The 20,524-nt window shown below is 34.1% G+C and overlaps 1 protein-coding gene across 1 annotated transcript in view; it reads right to left on the reverse strand.

The window, feature by feature from the left end:
- LOC116182845 (C-type lectin domain family 4 member A-like) overlaps positions 1 to 14,197 on the reverse strand; it is a 75,481-nt gene extending 61,284 nt beyond the window's left edge. The window contains exon 1 of the mRNA XM_031503397.1: positions 14,023 to 14,197. Within this exon, the coding sequence (XP_031359257.1) occupies positions 14,023 to 14,119 (97 nt within the window). The 5' untranslated portion in view covers positions 14,120 to 14,197. The remainder of the gene's footprint in view (positions 1 to 14,022) is intronic.
- Positions 14,198 to 20,524: the final 6,327 nt, after the last annotated feature.

Here is a 20,524-nt window from a genome sequence, read left to right on the forward strand (position 1 = left end):
AAAAGGAAGGTTAATCACTGCCTTTTTTTGAGCCCCGAAGAAAAAATTGTCTCAGATCGACCCGGAAAAAAATTTTTCTTATAGAATGTGGCCTGTAGAATCCATAATTTCAAACAGTTCCAAGATTGGGCTACTAGTTCAAAAGTTACAGCCCTTTAAATTTTCTTTCGAAATTGGTTTCTAGTCCATAACTTTTGATTGAGAAGTCCGATCGAAAAAGTACGAATTGTTTTGGATTCTACGCACCAAAATTAATAAGAAAAAGTGTTTTCCCGAGAAATTTTGGTGCAGTCGATTTTTGGTAAAAAAGGAAGGTTATACACTGCCTTTTTTTGAGCCCCGAAAAAAAAATTGTCTCAGATCGACCCGGAAAAAAATTTTCTTATAGAATGTGGCCTGTAGAATCCATAATTTCAAACAGTTCCAAGATTGGGCTACTAGTTCAAAAGTTACAGCCCTTTGAATTTTTTTCGAAATTGGTTTCTAGAGAAGTCTAATCGAAAAAGTACGAATTGTTTTGGATTCTACGCACCAAAATTATTAAGAAAAAGTGTTTTCCCGAGAAATTTTGGTGTAGTCATTTTTGATTATACACTGCCTTTTTTTTGGCCCAAGAAAAAAATTGTCCAGATCGAGAAAAAAATATTTTCTTATAGAATGTGGCCTGTAGAATCCATAATTTCAAACAGTTCCAAGATTGGGCTACTAGTTCAAAAGTTACAGCCCTTAGAATTTTTTTTCGAAATTGGTTTCTAGTCTATAACTTTTGATTGAGAAGTCTGATCGAAAAAGTACGAATTGTTTTGGATTCTACGCACCAAAATTAATAAGAAAAGTGTTTTCCCGAGAAATTTTGGTGTAGTCGATTTTTGGTAAAAAAGGAAGGTTATACACTGCCTTTTTTTGAGCCCCGAAAAAAAATTGTCTCAGATCGACCCGGAAACAAAATTTTCTTATAGAATGTGGCCTGTAGAATCCATAATTTCAAACAGTTCCAAGATTGGGCTACTATTTCAAAAGTTACAGCCCTTTGAATTTTTTTCGAAATTGGTTTCTAGCCCATAACTGCCCTGTTTTGAGCCCCGAAGAAAAAATTGTCTCAGATCGACCCGGAAAAAAAGTTTTCTTATAGAATGTGGCCTGTAGAATCCATAATTTCAAACAGTTCGAAGATTGGGCTACTAGTTAATTAATTTTGTCGCTAATTGAGAAGATATGAAATTACCACCGGCACCAGAATCTAACAACTCTAATATCCTAAAATTAGAAATATGTACAAAAATAATTGGAACACAATTTCAAGTGTCAAGTCTGCAAATAAAGGAGCAAATTAGTTTTTTGGATAGCTAGAGTTTTTCATTTGCCGCTTCCCACAATCACCAATTAGATGCCCATAATTGCGACAATATCGACAAAAATTATTGTTGCGAGATGGAGGGTTGGAGTTCACCTGCTTTGGATTCGAATGAAGATCATGACTAGTTATAGAAACTCTATTTTCATACGGTTGATTGCGCCTAATTACCGCTTCGATTTTCTGAATAAGCTGATCTAACTCTAAGTAAGTTGAGGGTTGTTGATAAATTTTAATAATATCAAAGGTTTCTTTATTGCCGTGAGCATAAATAATAGAAATTAAGTGATCTTCAGAGTAATCAAGGTTTAAAGCAGTAGCTTTCTGAAACAAAATCATTAAACTTCTCGCTAACCCCCTGTAGACTATTAATAAATTTGTCACAAAGAAAGACTGTATCAGCTTTATTGATATATTTTTGACGCATAATGTCCTTAATTCGAGGCCATTGTAGGTTAATACATTCAGACCACCATTGCGAAATGTGACCGTCTAATTTAGACATTAAGGTTGTGAAGAAACTAATAATATCTAAATTATTAGAAAGTTTGAGTACATTTTCCACCTCGACAATGAAAAGAATTATTGATTCAGGACTAGTGTGATCACACACAGGAATACTTCCCATTAACTTATTGGTATCCAATTTAAACTTTTTGGAATCCGAAACTCGCTCCGATAATTCTAACATTGATTTATTTAATCTCAAAATCGTCTCCTGATTCTGATGGGTTACTTTTAAATCGCTCATTACCGCACTTAGGACGGAACCGCGAGATTTACCATTATGCCTTGACTTGGGCTTAAACGAAAGCCCTGCCCCGTTGCAGCATCATGTCGCGGGACTTCAGTGATGGCTGAAATGGAAGATCAATCATCGCCAAAAGAGCGCTGATCGAAAAGAATGGATATAAAGTCATTGTTTATAACATTGGAAGCACCAGCAACCATTTAAGACAAACACAATCAAACATAACGTAGACTAAATTATATTGTTACGCAATACGAAGATGATTCAAGCAGCGCTATTGGTACAATCGGTTAGTATAATTGGACGACCACATTATAACAATAAGAATTTCATTTCAATGCTTTCCTAAATAAGAAAGTTGGAACTGCGCATGCGCAAACCTAAATTTTGAAACTGACGTTCGATTTTCCCTTGTTCCAAGCGCATATGTATCAAATTTCGTTTAAATACTTTTATAAATAAAAAAAGTTTGCAATTCGGTTCATAAATGATCGAGATGCGAAAAGGGCACTGTGAATTTTGAATCGATTCGACTCAACTTTTGGCGTTGCGTATTATATGGCTAAAGCTATGCCCATATTGAATTTCATGCAATTCAGTTAATTAACTAACGGAGATGTAAAAGCGATCGGACACTTCTAAACAAAGTTATCGTTCACACGGACAGATAGAGGGACAGACAGACAAAGGAACAGACGGACAGACCAACAGACAGACGACAGACAGCAATACAAAATTATAAACGATCTCTAGGATTGTTAATAAACGGCAAAAGTGTAAAATTATGGAACATGTAAAAAACGGTTTGTTGGTTTTTTTACAATAACTTTTTTTGTAAGCGGTACAGAAAAAATTCCTTCCTCGGTGCAAGACTCGACATCATAACGAACCAAATAGCGGAAAAAGTAGAACAATAGCTTTTAAGATAAAGAACTAGTAGCGTGTCACTGAACGAGCGGACGGACGGACAAAGTGGCCACAATAGCGCTTTTAATTTTATTTTTGTGGAAATACGCTAAAAATGTTTATAACTCGTCTAGTGTAAACGTAATATTTCCTTCCCGAATGAGTGCATTAATTTACTCGAGGTTTCCCGTAACCTGGGGTTCTTTCTTAAAATTGAACACTTTACTTTTCCGGCGTGGCAAAATTCCAAATTAGAATATGAATTTCACCAAACTTTTTAATTGCACACCCTTGGCACCCATATCGCGATCCCCGAAATGGGTATATTTTGCCCGCTTTTTTGAAAAGTAACTATATTTTTTACCACAGAGGTTGAGGCTTCCGTAACTCAAAACTAAATCATGATTCGGTTTCTGGCTAACGAAAAAATTTCAAAGATTTCTCGAATTAATGCAAAAAATCTTCCAGAATGCCGGCCCATCCTCCTCGAACTTACTACTGAATAATGAGCACCTACAAAATAGCTTCTTATTAATAAAATCTTTAATCTTTAATCGTTGATTTGTTGTCTTGAATTTGCACCACAAATTAAATAAAAGCTAAGGTAATAAATCAATTCCTACGTACTTCTCAAATATGCCGATTCCGTATTTCTCCCACTACTGAATGACCTCACGCTTATTCGGAGGTTTGGGGAATAGCCTCAACAAATTGACGACTACTAGCAAAATTTTTAATCCATAAAAGATGCACTAACATTGGCTTTATTCTATATAAACAATTATTTATATGGAAATAATAAAGACTAATAGAAAAAATCAAAAATCTAATCCCATCAGAATTTCATTATTGATTTATGGATAAATGGACTTATGATTTACGACTCTGTCACTCAAAACACTTTAGATTAGCGGATTTGGTTATTAAAATTTCTTAGGCAGTAAATTCCCATTATGCAGATATCCTGTTTATTCGCGTTCTTTGAAATTTTTATCCCACAGATAATATGTTTATTGTCTTTGATCAGCATATATTTTAAAATATGCAAATTGTTTCCTGCAATATTACAAGGGTTTCTTTCTTTACTTATCGCATTGAAATTTAAGGATGATAAAACTTTTTTCCCCAATACTTGAAACAATAACTTGTGAATGGGTAAACCAATTTTTGGATAGATATTAATTTATATTTTCGTTCCGTGTGTTGTAATTAAAGAGAGCACTATTGGTAACTTTCTTACTATTGTAGCTGCAAAGTCAATTATAATATCATTTTCTATTCAGCACCAAGTTATCGAGATATTCAACAATCTTTTAAATAGAACACTCTGTATATTTTTACATATTTGGAAACAAAATAAAATTCTGACAACAATAACAACCCTCAAATAATGACAAATCTCTAAAGGATTCTGTTGAGAATGCATTAATTTACAATGATTAATGCTTTCTGACGCTGTTATTAATTAACTTAAATATATCCTTTTACTTAGAATTTCATTTTCTCTGATAATAACTATAAATACAGGGTGTCTCAGAGTTTTGCACCTTCTTTCAAATTTTTCTCAACCTATCGCCAGTTTTACCAATTTAAAAATACACTTGTTGGAAATACGTGTACGAAAAATCATATCATCTAGTCTGCCAGTCTGCTGTTGACACTCAAGCGAAAGACTTTACAAAAAAATTAGAGTTCCAACTAGTTTTGAATCTAGGGATAAAATAAAAACGCAAAACTGCCCGAGACACCTTATACAGTACAGTGAGACTAAGAGTTTCTTAAAAGTCAACGTACAACGCGATTATCCCTATATTCACTTATAAATGTCACTCAATTGGACTGGTGGGAGAGCACCGTTCCTCTTATTAGGCTTATTAATTAAGCCGTTCTTTAACCGTAAGGAGAGATAAAATGATCACTGTAACTATAGGGTAGATAAAGTGAAACAAATGATTGTGCATTCTAATGACATCGCTGTCATTCTTATTTCAAATGCACGGTATAAAATATGACAATTCAGTTTCTATGGAAACAATCCCGACGGCTGAACCTAAGCTTGCTATTTTTGACATCTCTAAATAAAATTCAGAATTGTCAGAAGCTTTACCACTTTACAACTTATACACGACGATAAAGGGAAACTAATCGTCTCGTGAAAGTTAAATCACTCAATGGTTAAAATATCCCTTTATCGTCTTGTATAATAAATAACCATTTTGCCAGACATTTGCATCCCTGCTCCCAACTGTTGACAGAATAACGATATAAATATTTACTCTGATATATTTATATTCTAGACCACTTGTAAAAATGCCACTATCCAAGAAACGACCATCTTTGTGTAGTCTCTAACTTTTGTGGGATATTGTACGCCTATTACAACTTCATTGTCCTCGAAAAGAGCCCAAATTTGAACAATTTAGTTCGCAACAACAAAAACCCGTTTAATTTAAAATTATACGATCGTTCTTCCATTCGATCAACAATAAAATTATCATTCCAACCCATTATTACGGCACACCCGATTTGCTTATTCTTTCCCCGAATAGGTACCGTTTTCCTCTTTCCTTTCCGTGACCTTACATCCTGTACTAATTCACCTCCGAACATCTATTTCCTGTTTAATTAAAAACTGGCGAATCATTATTGCGCCGCAATTAAATAATAAGTAATTTTTTTATAATTTAATCTCGATAATGAAGGCAATGAATCGATTAGGTGATGTAATAACGATATTTAAAAGTGAAACGATCTTACTGTATTTTTCTGCAATACACCCGAGGTTATATGTAAACTAGACCATGGCAGTGCCAAGGTCTTAGTGAGAAGAATTTGAATTATGGCAAGAACCCGTTTGGAAGTTTTGACTTTTTGAACCTTTAAAATGGTTTATTTTGCTTCACACCAGATTTTTTTGGTTAAAGATAAATGTCAAAGTTTTTGTAGCATTTATCAATGAATAAATTCATTGGTATTTATACAGAGTTTGCAAATATAATGAGACCTCACGACTTTTCCTAATATCTGATTTAATTAAAATTAAAGTGAAGCGAAAAGTGATATGTTTAGTACCTCTATAAAAAAGGAGAAATTTTCTTAAAATGTCACATTCGTTTGGTTTATTCAACACTTATCAAATAATAAAGTAGCCGGATTGAGTCGAATCCATAAAAAAATTATCTTTGCGATGTGTAGTGTCATTTTTTAATAACATTTTGTCCACTATTGGTCTACCACAAGAGTTAATTTACCTAAAGTTCCTGGCATCTTAAACAGAAAACCTGATGCTGTTTGCTATAACGATTACCTACCTAAATTAAAATGTATCAAGGAAATTTTTTGTAATTGTAAATATTCCACCTGAACAACCCATACTGAATCTTGATTTCAAAAACGACTAAAAACATCCCCTAAATAAATAAACAAACGCTCCAAATAACTTTTAATTAGTCACACCTACCCATGTAATATAGGAATGGTTTCTGTTAAGTTTAACTGACAGACAACTTTCATGGATGCGATTACCAAAATTTCCATGGATGATAACTGCCTATTTTAAACTTAATAATTAAGTAGACGATTGTCGATTGATAGTAGTACTTGTGACTGTTAGCTCTCTCCTTATGCGTATTATGTATCTGAATTTAGTGTTAATTAGATTATTTCGCCGTTTATATTATAGTAAAAAATAAAGAATGCTGTTTCTTGAAGGCCGCTTAAGACATCTGCATTTCAAATCTGGAAACTGCAGCCAATATCTTAAATTAGATGTTAAATATTTACTTCAAGAGCAGAGAAAGGTTTTGGTTAATATTCAAGGGAGGTATTCGACTAATCTGAGATGTTTTCGGTCTTTCATTTCTTACGGCTCCACAAGGCATCGATTGAACTGAACATAGGATGCACCTTGTTCTTTTTCGTGGTTCTAGTTGTAACGGGTCGCATTTGATGGGATTTTTTTTCCGCAGAAATATGTAAATTAGAATTTTTAAGCTGTGAAGAATGTCATAGTTCTAGAGTGTTTTCCCAGACAAATATTGATCACGTTGGTTTTGGTTTTGATTTGGTTGATCGGAGTCTAGCAAGGGTTTTTGCGTATGTTTATGATAAATTAACTTGGTCCACGTCAGGAAGTCTGCTTTTTGTAACAAGTCAGATCCGTTTTAACGAGCCTCTAACCTTTTACCTAAGCATGAGATAAATTCGTAGCGTGAAATATGTTAAGTAAACGGTTTTTTTTAATTGTGTGGTATGGGTCGGCAAATGAGCTTTAACCAATGAAAATTAATGAATGGCTACTTTTATTATACTCCGACATTTTGGGGTGGGTTTAATTATCTAAAGATTGAGTGGGAAGGAGTCTTTGGAGAGACTAAGGGATTCTGGACTTGGCGTTGAAAGAGGACAGTAAGATCCCGAATAAAAAATAACTTTGCGAGTATCAAAAGCGAACAATTTGTCCCCTTAAAAAATGATCTTCTAACTACAAACTACATTTTTTCAAATGGACCATCCTACGTACACATACACATTTAAGAGAAAGACGCAGATTAAGGAAAATAGTATGTTAATTAATTTCATAATTTTACTAGCCTGATCATGTTTTTTATGTTGTCATATTAATTTTTTAATCATATCTAGCTAAAAAGAGAGCTTTCCATTACATTAGTTCTGTAGACGCGTAGACGTTTTAAGCATGAAGATTTACTCAATTTTTTTAGTGATTTTTGATACAATAAATTGCTTTCATATAACTAATAAAATAATAACGTTGTTTTTTAGCGCAAACTAGTGAATTATTAAATTAATTAACACAAACATTAATTTGAGTTCTTCTCTTAAATTTCATTATGTAATATAATAAGATTTTTTTGCTGTTGCTGTGTTGCCATTAAAAAATAAGTAGATTGATAGAAATCGTTTTATAATTTTGGATATTTTCCAGATAAAACTTTCACCCTGTATGTGATGTAGGGTCGATACAGGCAATGTATATCAATGAAAAATGCGAAATATACGGATATTTTCGTTCCTATTGAACTAAGAATTAAAATTCAAAATGTACTACAAGAGTAGGTACGTGATGCTAAAGAGAATGGCGTGATCTTGCGCAAATTTTTACTTTCAAGAAATTAATAATTTTAAACACAAGTGGCGAAGAGACACTATCCTTGGAAATTCATCTAATATTCAAATAGCCTTGTAAGTTGTTGGCTTGTCCTTGTAGTTTCTCACCTTTTGGAGCAAATCTCGATTCCGTATTAAGTTGAAGAAAAAGTGTCATTCCTAAGTCATTAATTAATTAGTTATTTACATACAACAAAAAGTTCTTGTAATTACCATTATTGTAACTTGAATTTGCATGTTGTTTACGGGTGACAGTAGACTACATGAAATTTTCTTTGTTCAGTTGCAGGATGTTCATGGTATAATTTAGATTTTAAAAGACCTCACAGGGGAAAAAGGGTAAAATTGTTGGATAAGATAGTAAGACTATCACGTAAGAATAATCGATTTGATTCACTTTCAGTTAAAAAAAAGACAACTTTTTCAGATATCGCTTGTGCTACTATACAATTTAAAGTTGTCGAGGACAAAGTTAGTGAGCGAGGAAGGTATCTACCAAAAAGACCCTTTAACCCTTTGCAATTTGCATTTAATTGATTGCTGTAGGTACTATCCAGTGTCCATCCCTAACTGCGCATGTTGAAATGACTTTTGACTGCGAATAGTATAAAGAAAAACAAATATTTAAAAGAATAACATAAACATCGAGCCCGTCCTTAACAATTTTTACGTTTTGTTGACTGTTGTGGTATCAGTAATGGGAGAAAGAAGTAATGGTAACAGTGAGGAAAACACATACAAAGTGTAATTGGTGAGTAATAAGTTAATAACATAAAAATTGGGCGAAATTTAAGAACATCAGAATAAAAATTACGCTTTTGTTTTTCGATTTTGTACGAACTTGTACTCCCTTACGAAAAAATTAGGCGAAACTAAATTTGCTATCATTTTTTTAAAAATCGACAGTAATTTTCGGGCGACATCGAATCGAAAATGGTACTTCAATCCTATATTTAAACTAAAGGCGCGATTGCCCAAAAAATCAGAAAAAGTATATCCAGAAACTTTGACTTTGCCTCGCAATTTGGGACCCGTTACAACTTTTATATACCAGGAACGCATTGTTGATGGCAATACAGCATGGGCCATTTGTAATTATGTATGTGTTAGTAAGTATATACTGTATCGAATCTATATTCAATAATTATTCAAGATCTCTTGGTCTTTAATATTGAAGGATTTAATCCTTTGGTCCTCTTGGGTGAAGTTTTGGTGCCGCTCTTAATAAAAAATATGAGGGGCGACGCCAAACGTGCTTCAAAAAATTTTTTTGCTCTAAATGCGCATACAAATATGCATTTTACAAAATTCAATAAGCGTGTACCTGAAACCATAAAACATTTTTTTGGACAGTAAAAGTTTATTTAAAAATAGAGGCTGATTAGCAAAAAAAATAATGAACATGTGCGGTTTTAAAGGTTTATTCAAAACGATATGATTGTGGCGGGCTCTGTGACGTAATAAGCCCGACCAATCAGCTCCTAGAACCATTCAGATGACATAACGACTTGGCAATATTGCAGGAGAATGGCATTTATAACTTGCGTCATCTGTCACAGGCACTTGTCACTTTCGTGCTAGATGCAGTTAAACATCCCTCTCAAAACGTCAAATGTGACAAACGTCAGACCCTCGCGTAAGGTTGCCAGCTCACTTCTACGTGATTGGTTGTAGGTTTGTGACGTATTTAGTCTGAAGCGTTTCAAATTCGGACTAAAAACACAGCTTTTCAATAATTTATTTTGGGTTTATTTTACTCGCAAATAAAAATTGAGGACACACGGGTCTTTTTATTTTTAATGTACTTTGTGGATCAGAAATAAAAAATGAAGGCGGGATGACCCCCTTACGGAATTTTTAAGGAAGCTTATTAAGATTTATTATTTTTATTTTCATATTTGGGGAGGTGCTATTTTTGAATTATAAAATTTTAATATGTTTAAAGGGTCTACAAGCAACCCTCTTAATGTGCCTACAATTTTTAAGAACATTAAATTTTCTAATTATTTCGATATCCCTTTGGAGAAATGTAACTGTTGACGTAGTTTAACTATTTTTGTTCGTAGATACAAATTAGTTCCCAACGTCCTTCACGCCCTTATGGTCGTCTGTCTTACTCACGTGGAGTGAATGTGCCTATTTTTACAAGTAGCCTAGATATGTGGAAAATCAATTTCTAAACAAAATATAAAAATCACAAAGGGGACCACTGCAATTTATGCTGCACAGCGCTTCACTAGCTCCAGTTAATTAATCTTTAAAACATAAGAGATTGAACTAACGATTTTCCCTATGTTTAGGTGTATCCTTTCAATTTTGCAAAAAAATAAACAACATAATTTTTGGTTAAAAAAAACATAATAGAAGTTTGGAAAAATAGTTAGACGTATCACGGTAACTCTAAATTTGGACTTATTTTTTCGAATTTTATAGAGATAGGTAGATTTCTTTAAGGTTTGAACAGTTTACAGGCATTACATATCATAGGAAGTCTACAGGGTGAAAAAATTAGAGGGTCAAATTTCCCAATAAATGTTATTTCGTGGAACTGTGAAAGTCTGTACGTAGGTGATAAAATTAGTGGTTGTTTTTGTTATACATATATCATAGTGTAAAAAATTGGGTGGTAGAGAGGATCAAAATAAGCACTTTTTCCAAATAAACCGAGGGTCCAACGTGTTTCATTTGGGAGCCACCCTAAAAAAAGTGGTGAAATTCTTTTTTCTCAGTAGATAGCCATAAGAGTCACAAAGGCTGGAACGTCTTTGCATGGGTTTTGGGGTATGCCCTTTTCGATTTTTTAAAATTCCTACCACGAAAGGGCGCAACTCCTAAATGAAGCTGAGAAAAAAGTTCTAATTCCGACGACATTTCGTACCTATCTAGGGGTTTTTGAACCTGAATATCTCGAGTAGTAGTAGTAGTATTCACGTCGATAATTATGATACTTGGAATGGTGATTATTTATTGATATGGAACATTTTCAAAGATCCCACCACCTGCAGCCCCGCACTATCTACACTATCTTGGTAGACTTAAATCGTTAATTTTCTGTAATTTGTGACTCTTTCAACTAACTACATGCGAAATTAGGTGACTCACTAGTAGGTGGAACACACTTTCTGATCCGAAGGACCAATTCTCACATGAGTGAAACTTTTGTTTGAAAAGTGATTTTCAAAAACTGTTCGACGTTTGTTCCTTAACTCACATTTCTCTCCATTTTCGTTGCCCAGCCAAGAATTGTAGTGGAATTTTGTTTTCGAATTTATAAAAATTAAGTTCAGATTCATGATTTCATGTTCAAAAACCTCCACAACACCCTGTATACGCAGCGACTAGATTCGGAAATCGGTGTCTCCCGTCTGTCCGTAGAGATTCGGTTAGCTTAATTGGGGATATGATATTCAAAATGCAGACTAAGCACGAGGTCATTGCGGTGTCGTGAGAGATTGATTCCTTAACCAGAAACGAAGAAAATGAACCAACGAATACATATGGCCATGTTTCAAGAATAAGAATTCATTTTGTGGGTGGTAGTAAATCAGAAAAGACAAAAGGATAGTAGATAACATTACGGGGAGATTTGTCAGGCATTCCTTCTTGGGCTACGAGATAGTTCAGTACGTAGTCCAAGATATTAGTTTATTTCGAGCACTAAACGCCAGATTAATTCGTTTTTGGGCTGCGGAATCATTAACAGTATACATCTAAAAGTAATTTTGTTATTACGGGTTGAGCGGCCAGAAAGAAAGCTCGTGACAATCTTGCGGGTAATTAACACTGAAGTTATTTCGACCCTTCAATTTCGAGAAAGTTAACCACACCGTTCATCGCGAGAAATCTAGGCAAAAAGTGCCCCGAAAACAAATTGTACCTGTCGTGTTATGGATTCATCAAATTAGTAAACAACGTTAGTAGAAAATCTACTCCTGATTGGGGAACTTAAAAGTACTAAGCTCCAAATTTCGATTAGTTGCAGGAATCTCATTTTTCTTACAGTTGAATTTATCAGATACATCTTTTTTATTTCTTGCACTCAGATAACTAAAAAAAGGAACAAAGATGTTTAATTTTGAAATCCAGGAGGAAAGGGAGAAGGAATGTTTTTTTGCATACTCTAATCAAGTTAAAATTTAAAGCTAGCTGTAGCACAGATATCTAACTGTTTTACAGAAGAGAACATCCATTTTAAAAAACTGAAAGTTTCGATTATTTAGACAAAGAAAAAGATGATCAACCCCTTACTATGCAACCCCATATGATGTTAACATTCTAATTCTAACAAGAACCTAATATGCTAAGAGTATTAACAGAAAAGTCTAAGTATGTTCTAAATGCTTTATGATTCAATACAGAATACAACAGATTCTAAGCAAATTCGGAAAGGATTCTAATAACAGTTCAAGAAAATACCAAAGGGATTTAAAGGATTCTGCGAAGGCTCCAGAAGATTCTAGTGAGATTCTGAGGAAATTCGAAGCGGATTTTTAAACGATTTTAATTATACTCTTGGAGGATTCCATCGGTTCTGAAGATCCTAAATATTTCATGAAGACTGTGAGAAGATTCTAAGGATATTAAATGTGTTGAAGGTTCTAGAAGCTTAAAAGATCCCCAGAAGGTTCTATAAAAACAACCAAAAAAGAAGACTAGAATGAGGCCCTAAGAAGATTCAAAAAGTTTTAAAATCCTAATATGATTTTATTTTTTAAGAAGATTCTACGAAGCCGTAGAGAAGGAATTATGTCAAGAAGTTCATTTTATACGGCACATAATAAAATCTTACAAGTGTTTCTTTTTATTAGATTTAACTGGATTATTTCAAATATTACATATGGAGTAATTGTATTTTTTGAAATGGAAAATTGGGGCCTAGGTATTTTATTCCTGTTGACCAATGTAAAAGATCAACAAATCCGTGTGGGTGTGACTCAAATTCTCGAACTCATCTGAACTATACCGACAGGCAGACCACCTTTTATCCATTCTAGAATTATCGTGTTGACAATTCGAAAACACAGACAAAATCTGCGATTGGTGGTTTATTCGAATTATTCAAAATTGGTGTAGCAGATGAGAGTCATCAGAGCAACGATCCTATTAATTTTAAGTCGTTGAGGGAGCGAGCGTCTAACCTTTCAGCAGATTTGTTTACAACCATTTCATAAACAAATTATGACTGTAAAAACTAAAACTGATGACCTTAAAAAATCATAAAGTGGAGAAGGAAGGATGGTGGCACTTAGGGTTTTCACATATGACCCGGAATTTACTCTTAAAACACAATAAATGGCCTCAACTGCCATTTCTTTTTAACGTTCTTGTCAATTGAAGCATTTTCGTGCCCTCAATGTCACGAGCTTTAAAGATTATGGAGGAGATCAGCTCATCTCATTTGCATTACCAAAAAAATTGTGCAGATTAAGTACAATAATTCATGTTTTTGTCTTGTACTTGTCTTACCGCTTCACAAAAACCTGCAAGTACTTGGGCGTTTTGGCCCAAATTTACTTTGAAATGATTCGTGTCATATTTCACGTCACGTACATTTGAAATCTTAATCATATTTATCTTTAGAGAATCAATAATCTTAACTAATAGGTAACTGTAAATCGCATCCTTCCACTGATATTAAGTGGCACAAGTGCAAGCCGCTGCACTTATTAGACACAAAAAAAATGTTAATTTGTATAGAAAGTACCTAATGGAAAATTGAGTTACTTAATATTGCTTTTGAATTTTATCCTCTACATCGGAATGGTCGTTTGAATTAATGGCGTAACGCTAATGACAAAAATACTTACATAATTGTCATTACAGCGCGTAGATATTTCGAAAACCTAAATTGCGCCAATTAACAGTGTGAATTAATTACACTCACCCGCGTGCTCTCGGTTACCATTTTTGCTCGACTGGGCCCAAACCAGGGCGGCGGCGAAGAACGCAAACGTAAAAATGTTCATAATTTGTAAATGCATGATTTACGTTATTATTATTTACGCGGTGGAAAGCGCACTTATGTAGGTACACACGCGGACAAATCTGACGATTAACTGTACGCGGATAACTACCTGGTGTAAGAAGAAACTGAAAGTTGCGATATGAAAGTAGTTTTTGATTGCCATTCCGGTTCTCGATTATCAGACAAATTATACTATCTGCTGTTTACAATAATAGATGACGTGTGTTTGTTGCACTTGCTCATCATCTCACCTTTTTGTTTCACCAAAAATGATTTTTATGGGCGAGGTGAATCAGCAATGCAAAATTTCAATTAATTTAGATAAAAATTTATCTTGCTCTGATCGCCTACAGAACCCATTTTTCGGGAGATAATCCCCCAAACATCTTTATATACCCCTTTTGAACAATTTTCACAATGATAAAATAAAAGGACCTGTAGTCGGAAAATTTTTGATCAAAAGCGGATGGGTATACCCAAAAAGTTTGACCATTTAAGAAATAATCGCGTTATATAGCTTTACTTTCAAGAAGCAAGAGAGGGCATTTTTCATGGTTGTCACACGTATCAGGCACCATCACTTTGACCGAAAGCACGCCTTCGCATGACCTTGCGAGGAAATGTCTTGGTCATTTTTTTAGCAAGCGTTAAAATGATTTTTTCACAATTTAGATTCAGCGGATTTTTCCGATAAAAGTATAGAAACTGAAAAGTGGGATGCATTATGCGTTTCCGTTAAGAAAAGCCTGCCTAAAATGGGGATTTCACAATCCTATAACAAAATTTGACCTTTTAAACCCTTATACAGGGTGTTGTTACTCCAAGATGGCTCTCCCCGAAACGGAGGTATGTCCAAAAACCAGCAACGATGCGTTTGGCGGGTCCGTTAAGTTGGTCCCCCACATAGTGACCTGATAGTCCTATTATTGTAAAGTAATGCGCTCTTTATGCGCCCACATGCGCCACCGATAATCCCTCTGCAGCATTATCGTTTTTTAGCAGCCCGAAGATCCATTTCGGAGGGGTCAGGTATACGTAGCCCCCAACTACGTAACTACATCTGGTTATGCGCTAAATTGCGACACTTGAATTAAAGCTAGCGCCATGATAGTTAAGCCTTAAAAAAATTTTGAAAAAACGTTTTCAAAAGTTACTTTTTTAATGTTTTATGCCCTACATCGTACCTTTCATCGTGCGCTCAAATGCGTCGTAAAAAGAAATGTTTGCGCCGTTATGGTCTTTTAGGATCTCTCTACAATATACACTGTATCCAAGATAACGATCGTGGGGATCCCCGAAATCATAGAAGATACGACGATGGTTGAATAAGGGAAAATTGCGTAACATGCTTTAAAGAAAAACGGAACATTCTGATTACTTCCGAAATATGCCACAAAAACTGAAATTTCGCGATTTCGTTTTTATGTTTCTGATGTTATTAAGTGGTGCCAAGTAAAATTTTTGAAAATGGAGATGGGGGTGGCGGAGGATGAACATACGTTCTACCCTTCATGGTATTCGAATGAAAGGCCTCACCGATTTGAATTGGTTTCTACATACAAACTATAACTTTCCTGCGCAAATTTTGGTTTTTCGCTTTTTGACCATCGTCGTATCTTTTATGGTTTCCGAGATTCCCATGATAGACATCCTTATCTTGGGAAAAAAACCGAACAAGAATGTAGACCAAGTTATCTGAAAAATTAGGGCCGTTGCTAGCTCCTTGCTAAGTTTTCACTGCATGGGTGCAATACACCGCGGCGAGGGCGTTAGGAAAAAATAGACCAATCGCGCTAATAGAAAACAATGAAGCATCCCAGCAACTTTTTTCATCTTTGTGTGAATTATCCGATATTGATGACAGTGCCAAAGTTAAGAAATTGCAAGAATTCACATCATTAACTATACAACCAAAAATGTAGCGATGTGAATGCAGCGAAATCAACGATTTTCCGTAAGATTTTTTCAAAAAAATCAGACGATTCGTGCACGATTCTGTCGTGTTTTAAATCTTGAAGGAGAAGATTCTCAAGACCAATTTTTGTGACAAGAATATGGAAACATCCGGATAAATGTGGCTGGGTTATGAAGGAAATTTTGGAACCTTTTTGGTTCGAGGGAAATCCTACTCCTTTAGTGTAAATGATATTTGAAAGGTTGGAAAAAGTACCCGATCATGTAGAAGATGACTTAGAGAATACTCTCCAGACAGTTCCGATTACGATTCTGATTGAATGTTTGTGATAATAATATAACCATCAATGTACGAGTATATGCGCTAATAATATAATGTGTTAATAAAGTCTTTATTAATTATAATTCCCTTATATAAGACTCGATTATATCATCCAGTGACGACACTTTTTCTGGGAAAATCAAAGATTTTCTTGGTATATTGTTCAAGAATATTTTCTTCTCGACTTTTTTAATACTACTCGTCAACAATGTCTTTTTCGTCCGACAGAAAAAGGTTGATCCCGCCCCTATTGTCGGCGGAGTGCCAAGGGTTGCGGCAAAATGCCACCCGACATTGTGACTTTTTCTACATGTATTTTTTGACCGACCGGCACGAAAAAGTAAATTTCGAATATCCCCCCGTTGGTGTAGGCTCGTCACCACTCCGAATTATTTTCAAGGATTGTTGGACTGACTCACTTATTGAATTATTTAATTCCACCCTTAAAAGGACAAATATACATAAACGTTTAGGTGCCTATAAGTCTAATTTAATTCTCTTACACTCCTCTGTTCACCATTGTTCATATCAAATTAAATTTTGCTCATATTTAGAGTTCTACGAAGCTTTGGAACCACACTATTAAAAGGAACAGCTAAGTATATTTCGACGTAGTTGCTCCAATGATTACCTTCATCATTTAGAATAAATTACATAAGAATAACTGCCTTCTGAGTCAAAATTTTTGGTTAAAATAATATTCATTCAAATATACAGTGCGATTCGTTTAGAAGTAGACATAGGGATTTCCTATGTCAACTTTTAAATGACAAAAATTCTTCTAAAAGACGCCTAATTTTATGCTGTGGCGCACGCATTTTGCATTGTCATTCTGGATTTTAATAAAAACGACAGTAAATAATGTTTATTTATTGTCCCGCTCTTGTTCTGGGCCTTCAACAGGCTTTCGCCCAATTGTTATGGGATTCTCTTCCACGAAAATTAAAACATTCAGTTTTATATAAAGTGATCAACACGGATAATAAGTCTCTTACGCTCCATAACTATTACCGGTACTATACCAATCAACAAGATAAACTTTTTCTTCACTTGACATAGGAAATCCCTATGTCTTCTTCTAAGTGAATATCACTGTATACCTACTGTTACTGTTACGACATTTGCATGAAACAAAAATTATTTAGCTAATTCCTGCACCCTCGCCATTATTTAAGAAATAAGATCTCAAAAAATTTCCATATATAATATACAGGGTGAGTTTTTTTTTCATTTTTAACATTAGGATCTCGGAAACCGTAAGACATAGAGATTCGGTTCAATGAGGAAAGAGTTGTAGTTTTAAGAGCTTATTCAAGATATGCTTTTGTTTTTAAAAAAAAATCCACAGTTTACTTGATATGAGCGAAAAACAGATTTAGTGATTTTTCATTTAAATATGTTGTAGAATCGTTAGTATTAGAAATACAGAAATATGCAAAGAACAAACATCGTAGATTTTTTTCCGCTTAATAAGATACATTTATTAATATTTATTCTTCTTTTATAATTTTCGAATTAATCCCTATGTCTACTTCTCAACTTACATTTTTTTAAATGGTAATCTTAGTTGGCTGTGACATTTTTAAAAAGTGCATTTTTTTCTGTTTACAACGATATAAGGTTCATTTTACTTACTTTGACAAATAAACATCATACAGAACTGTTTGTATTATTAAAAGAGTAGTAAAAACAGATTTTGCTATGGGAAACATTTTTGTTCTCTTAATTACTGTCTATTATAATGTTTAACTTGCAGTTTACATTTAGCAAGCCTTATATCGTTGTAAAGAGAAAAATTTGTCCTTTTTAAAAATGTCGAAGCCAACTATGACCACTATTTAAAAAAAATTAAAGTTTGTTTTATAACTCAAAAATTGTAAGATCTAAAAATAAATTAGTATGTTGATCATGTTAAGCATTAAAATATCTAAAACTTTTATTCGTGTCATTTTGTTGTATTTCTAATAATAACTATTCTACAACAGTTAAATGAAAAATCACTAAATCTGTTTTTGGTTCATATCTAGTGAACTGTGGATTTTTTTCAAAAAACAAAAGCACATCTTAAATAAGCTCTTAAAACGACAACTCTTTCCTCATTTAACCGAATCTCTATGTCTTACGGTTTCCGAGATCCCCATGCTTAAAAATGAAAAAAAAAGCTCACCCTGTAGGTATACCTATTTTTTCCATGATTTACAGCTCACTAATTAATTGCTCTTATTCACATACAATTGTAATTTTTAGCCTCAGGCCTCACAATTTAAGGTTCAAGAAGTTTCGAGGTACCTACTACAAAGTTTAACAAAAATAAGGTTTATGGTTTTATATTCAATTAATAAGCCTTGAAGATTGAAACTGCAACATTTCAAGTTTCAAATTTCAAGATGATCCAAAACTTTGAATAATATTCAGTTTTAAAAGTAATTTCAAATGAGCATGAGAAAAGTTTAAAAACGAATACGAATGGGATGTTGATAAAATTTGAGCAGAACCTAATTTAAGGGAAAGTTAAAGCAACATGGTGGATAACTTAAAGACGGATTTGAGAAAAACAACTTTATATCGTAGAAAAATTTGAGTCAGATTTAAAAAGACGAACTCAGTGGAAACTTGACGCGACAGGATGAGAGTGTAGAGGAGAAGAACCTCAGAAGAACCTAAGGAATTTAGTAAAAGGGAGGTTGAGGTAATTCAGAGGTACTCGAAGATGTCTTGACATAAATCTGAAAGAGACATACGAAATTGGGCGTGGGAACGTATGGAAAATTTAAAGAGAACTTTAAAGAAAGAACTTTAGGGAGGTTTAACGAACTTGAGAGAAAGTTGAGTGAGGATATTTTGTCGATCGAAATGACTCCTTTTGGAGATCAGTGGCTGACGTGGGGAAAGAGGTAAATGGTATTCTAATTAAAAGTATCAACAAAGGAACTGTTCTCTACCAAATACCGCCCTTCTTTCTTACCCCTTATCAAAATAACGGGGTAGGAGGAGAGTGCTTTTATCCTTCATGGTATTATAATGACAGTTTTCAATTAAAGCAGTTAATTTCTATCAACTATAGTCCTTCTCCTGGACCCCTTATCGTGATAGGTTATAATTCCTTACGTCTAAAGAGCGGATTGTCGAAGGACGGTACTCTCAAAGAGCGGAAAGATGGTCTAAACGAGACATATCTCCTGGTGATGTGAATACTGAATTGTGTTTGAGGAAACTGCATTTATTTGAAAATCTCCATGGAGGAAATTATTTGTGTTTTATTCAGTACTGTATTAAGCACATATCTTTAGGTACGCAGTCGATCTTTAAACCCTATTAGACCTGCACACTACTTCAAATGTGGTAAATGTGGGAAAAGTTTAGTGCCCTCTGTATATACCCAATCATACCAGTTCGGCTACGGCCAGCGAAAGTGCAGTTGTTTAGTCGCCTCTTACGACACGCAGTGCACTCTGCGGTAGGAGTATTCTTTCCCGCCCCTACACGGGTAAAATAAAATTCGAGGGCGACTTATATGAATAAAAATAAAGATAATACTGCTACACATTAGACAATACCTACATTTTTCAGAAACATATTTGAGGCACCTGACCAAATGCTCAATCGCAGTGCTTTTTATGATTTTACAAAATTATGAAAGAACATTTCCTTAGTTTTGGAACTATGTATTTACCATCATCAACATTCTATTTCGAATTTGTTACTGTGAAATGATAATTTGGAATCGCTTTACAATTTGATTTTGATTTATTATTATGTTTATTTATCTTGGTGATTTAGATATAATGGAAGAACTATATAAACTATATAAATTCAACTACCTATTTAATATTATCATTGAGATAAGAATAATCTTTTTTTTAAATTTATCTGCAGCTATTTTCTGATAAAGAAAATGAAGTTTGAACTTTATCTTTGGTAATCGCCGTATAGGTTATTAGAGATTTTTAAAAGATTCCAGACTTCTAAAGCGTGTCGATTTTACCTCAAATTTTTGGACGATTTATGAACAGACAATAGCGGGAAAATGGTTAACCCTATCTATTACTTTTTGAAATGCATGAAAACTATATATCCTATTTTTTCTATTCAAACCACACGATTTTACAATCGCGCGGTTACCGCATGTCTGAATGGACCCTAAAAAGGAAACCCTTTTCCATTAATTACGATTACGTTTGAGTC

The sequence above is a fragment of the Photinus pyralis genome, unplaced genomic scaffold (assembly GCF_008802855.1).
Source record: "Photinus pyralis isolate 1611_PpyrPB1 unplaced genomic scaffold, Ppyr1.3 Ppyr1.4_unclustered_Scaffold778, whole genome shotgun sequence".
In the NCBI taxonomy this organism is placed as follows: Eukaryota; Metazoa; Arthropoda; class Insecta; order Coleoptera; family Lampyridae; genus Photinus; species Photinus pyralis.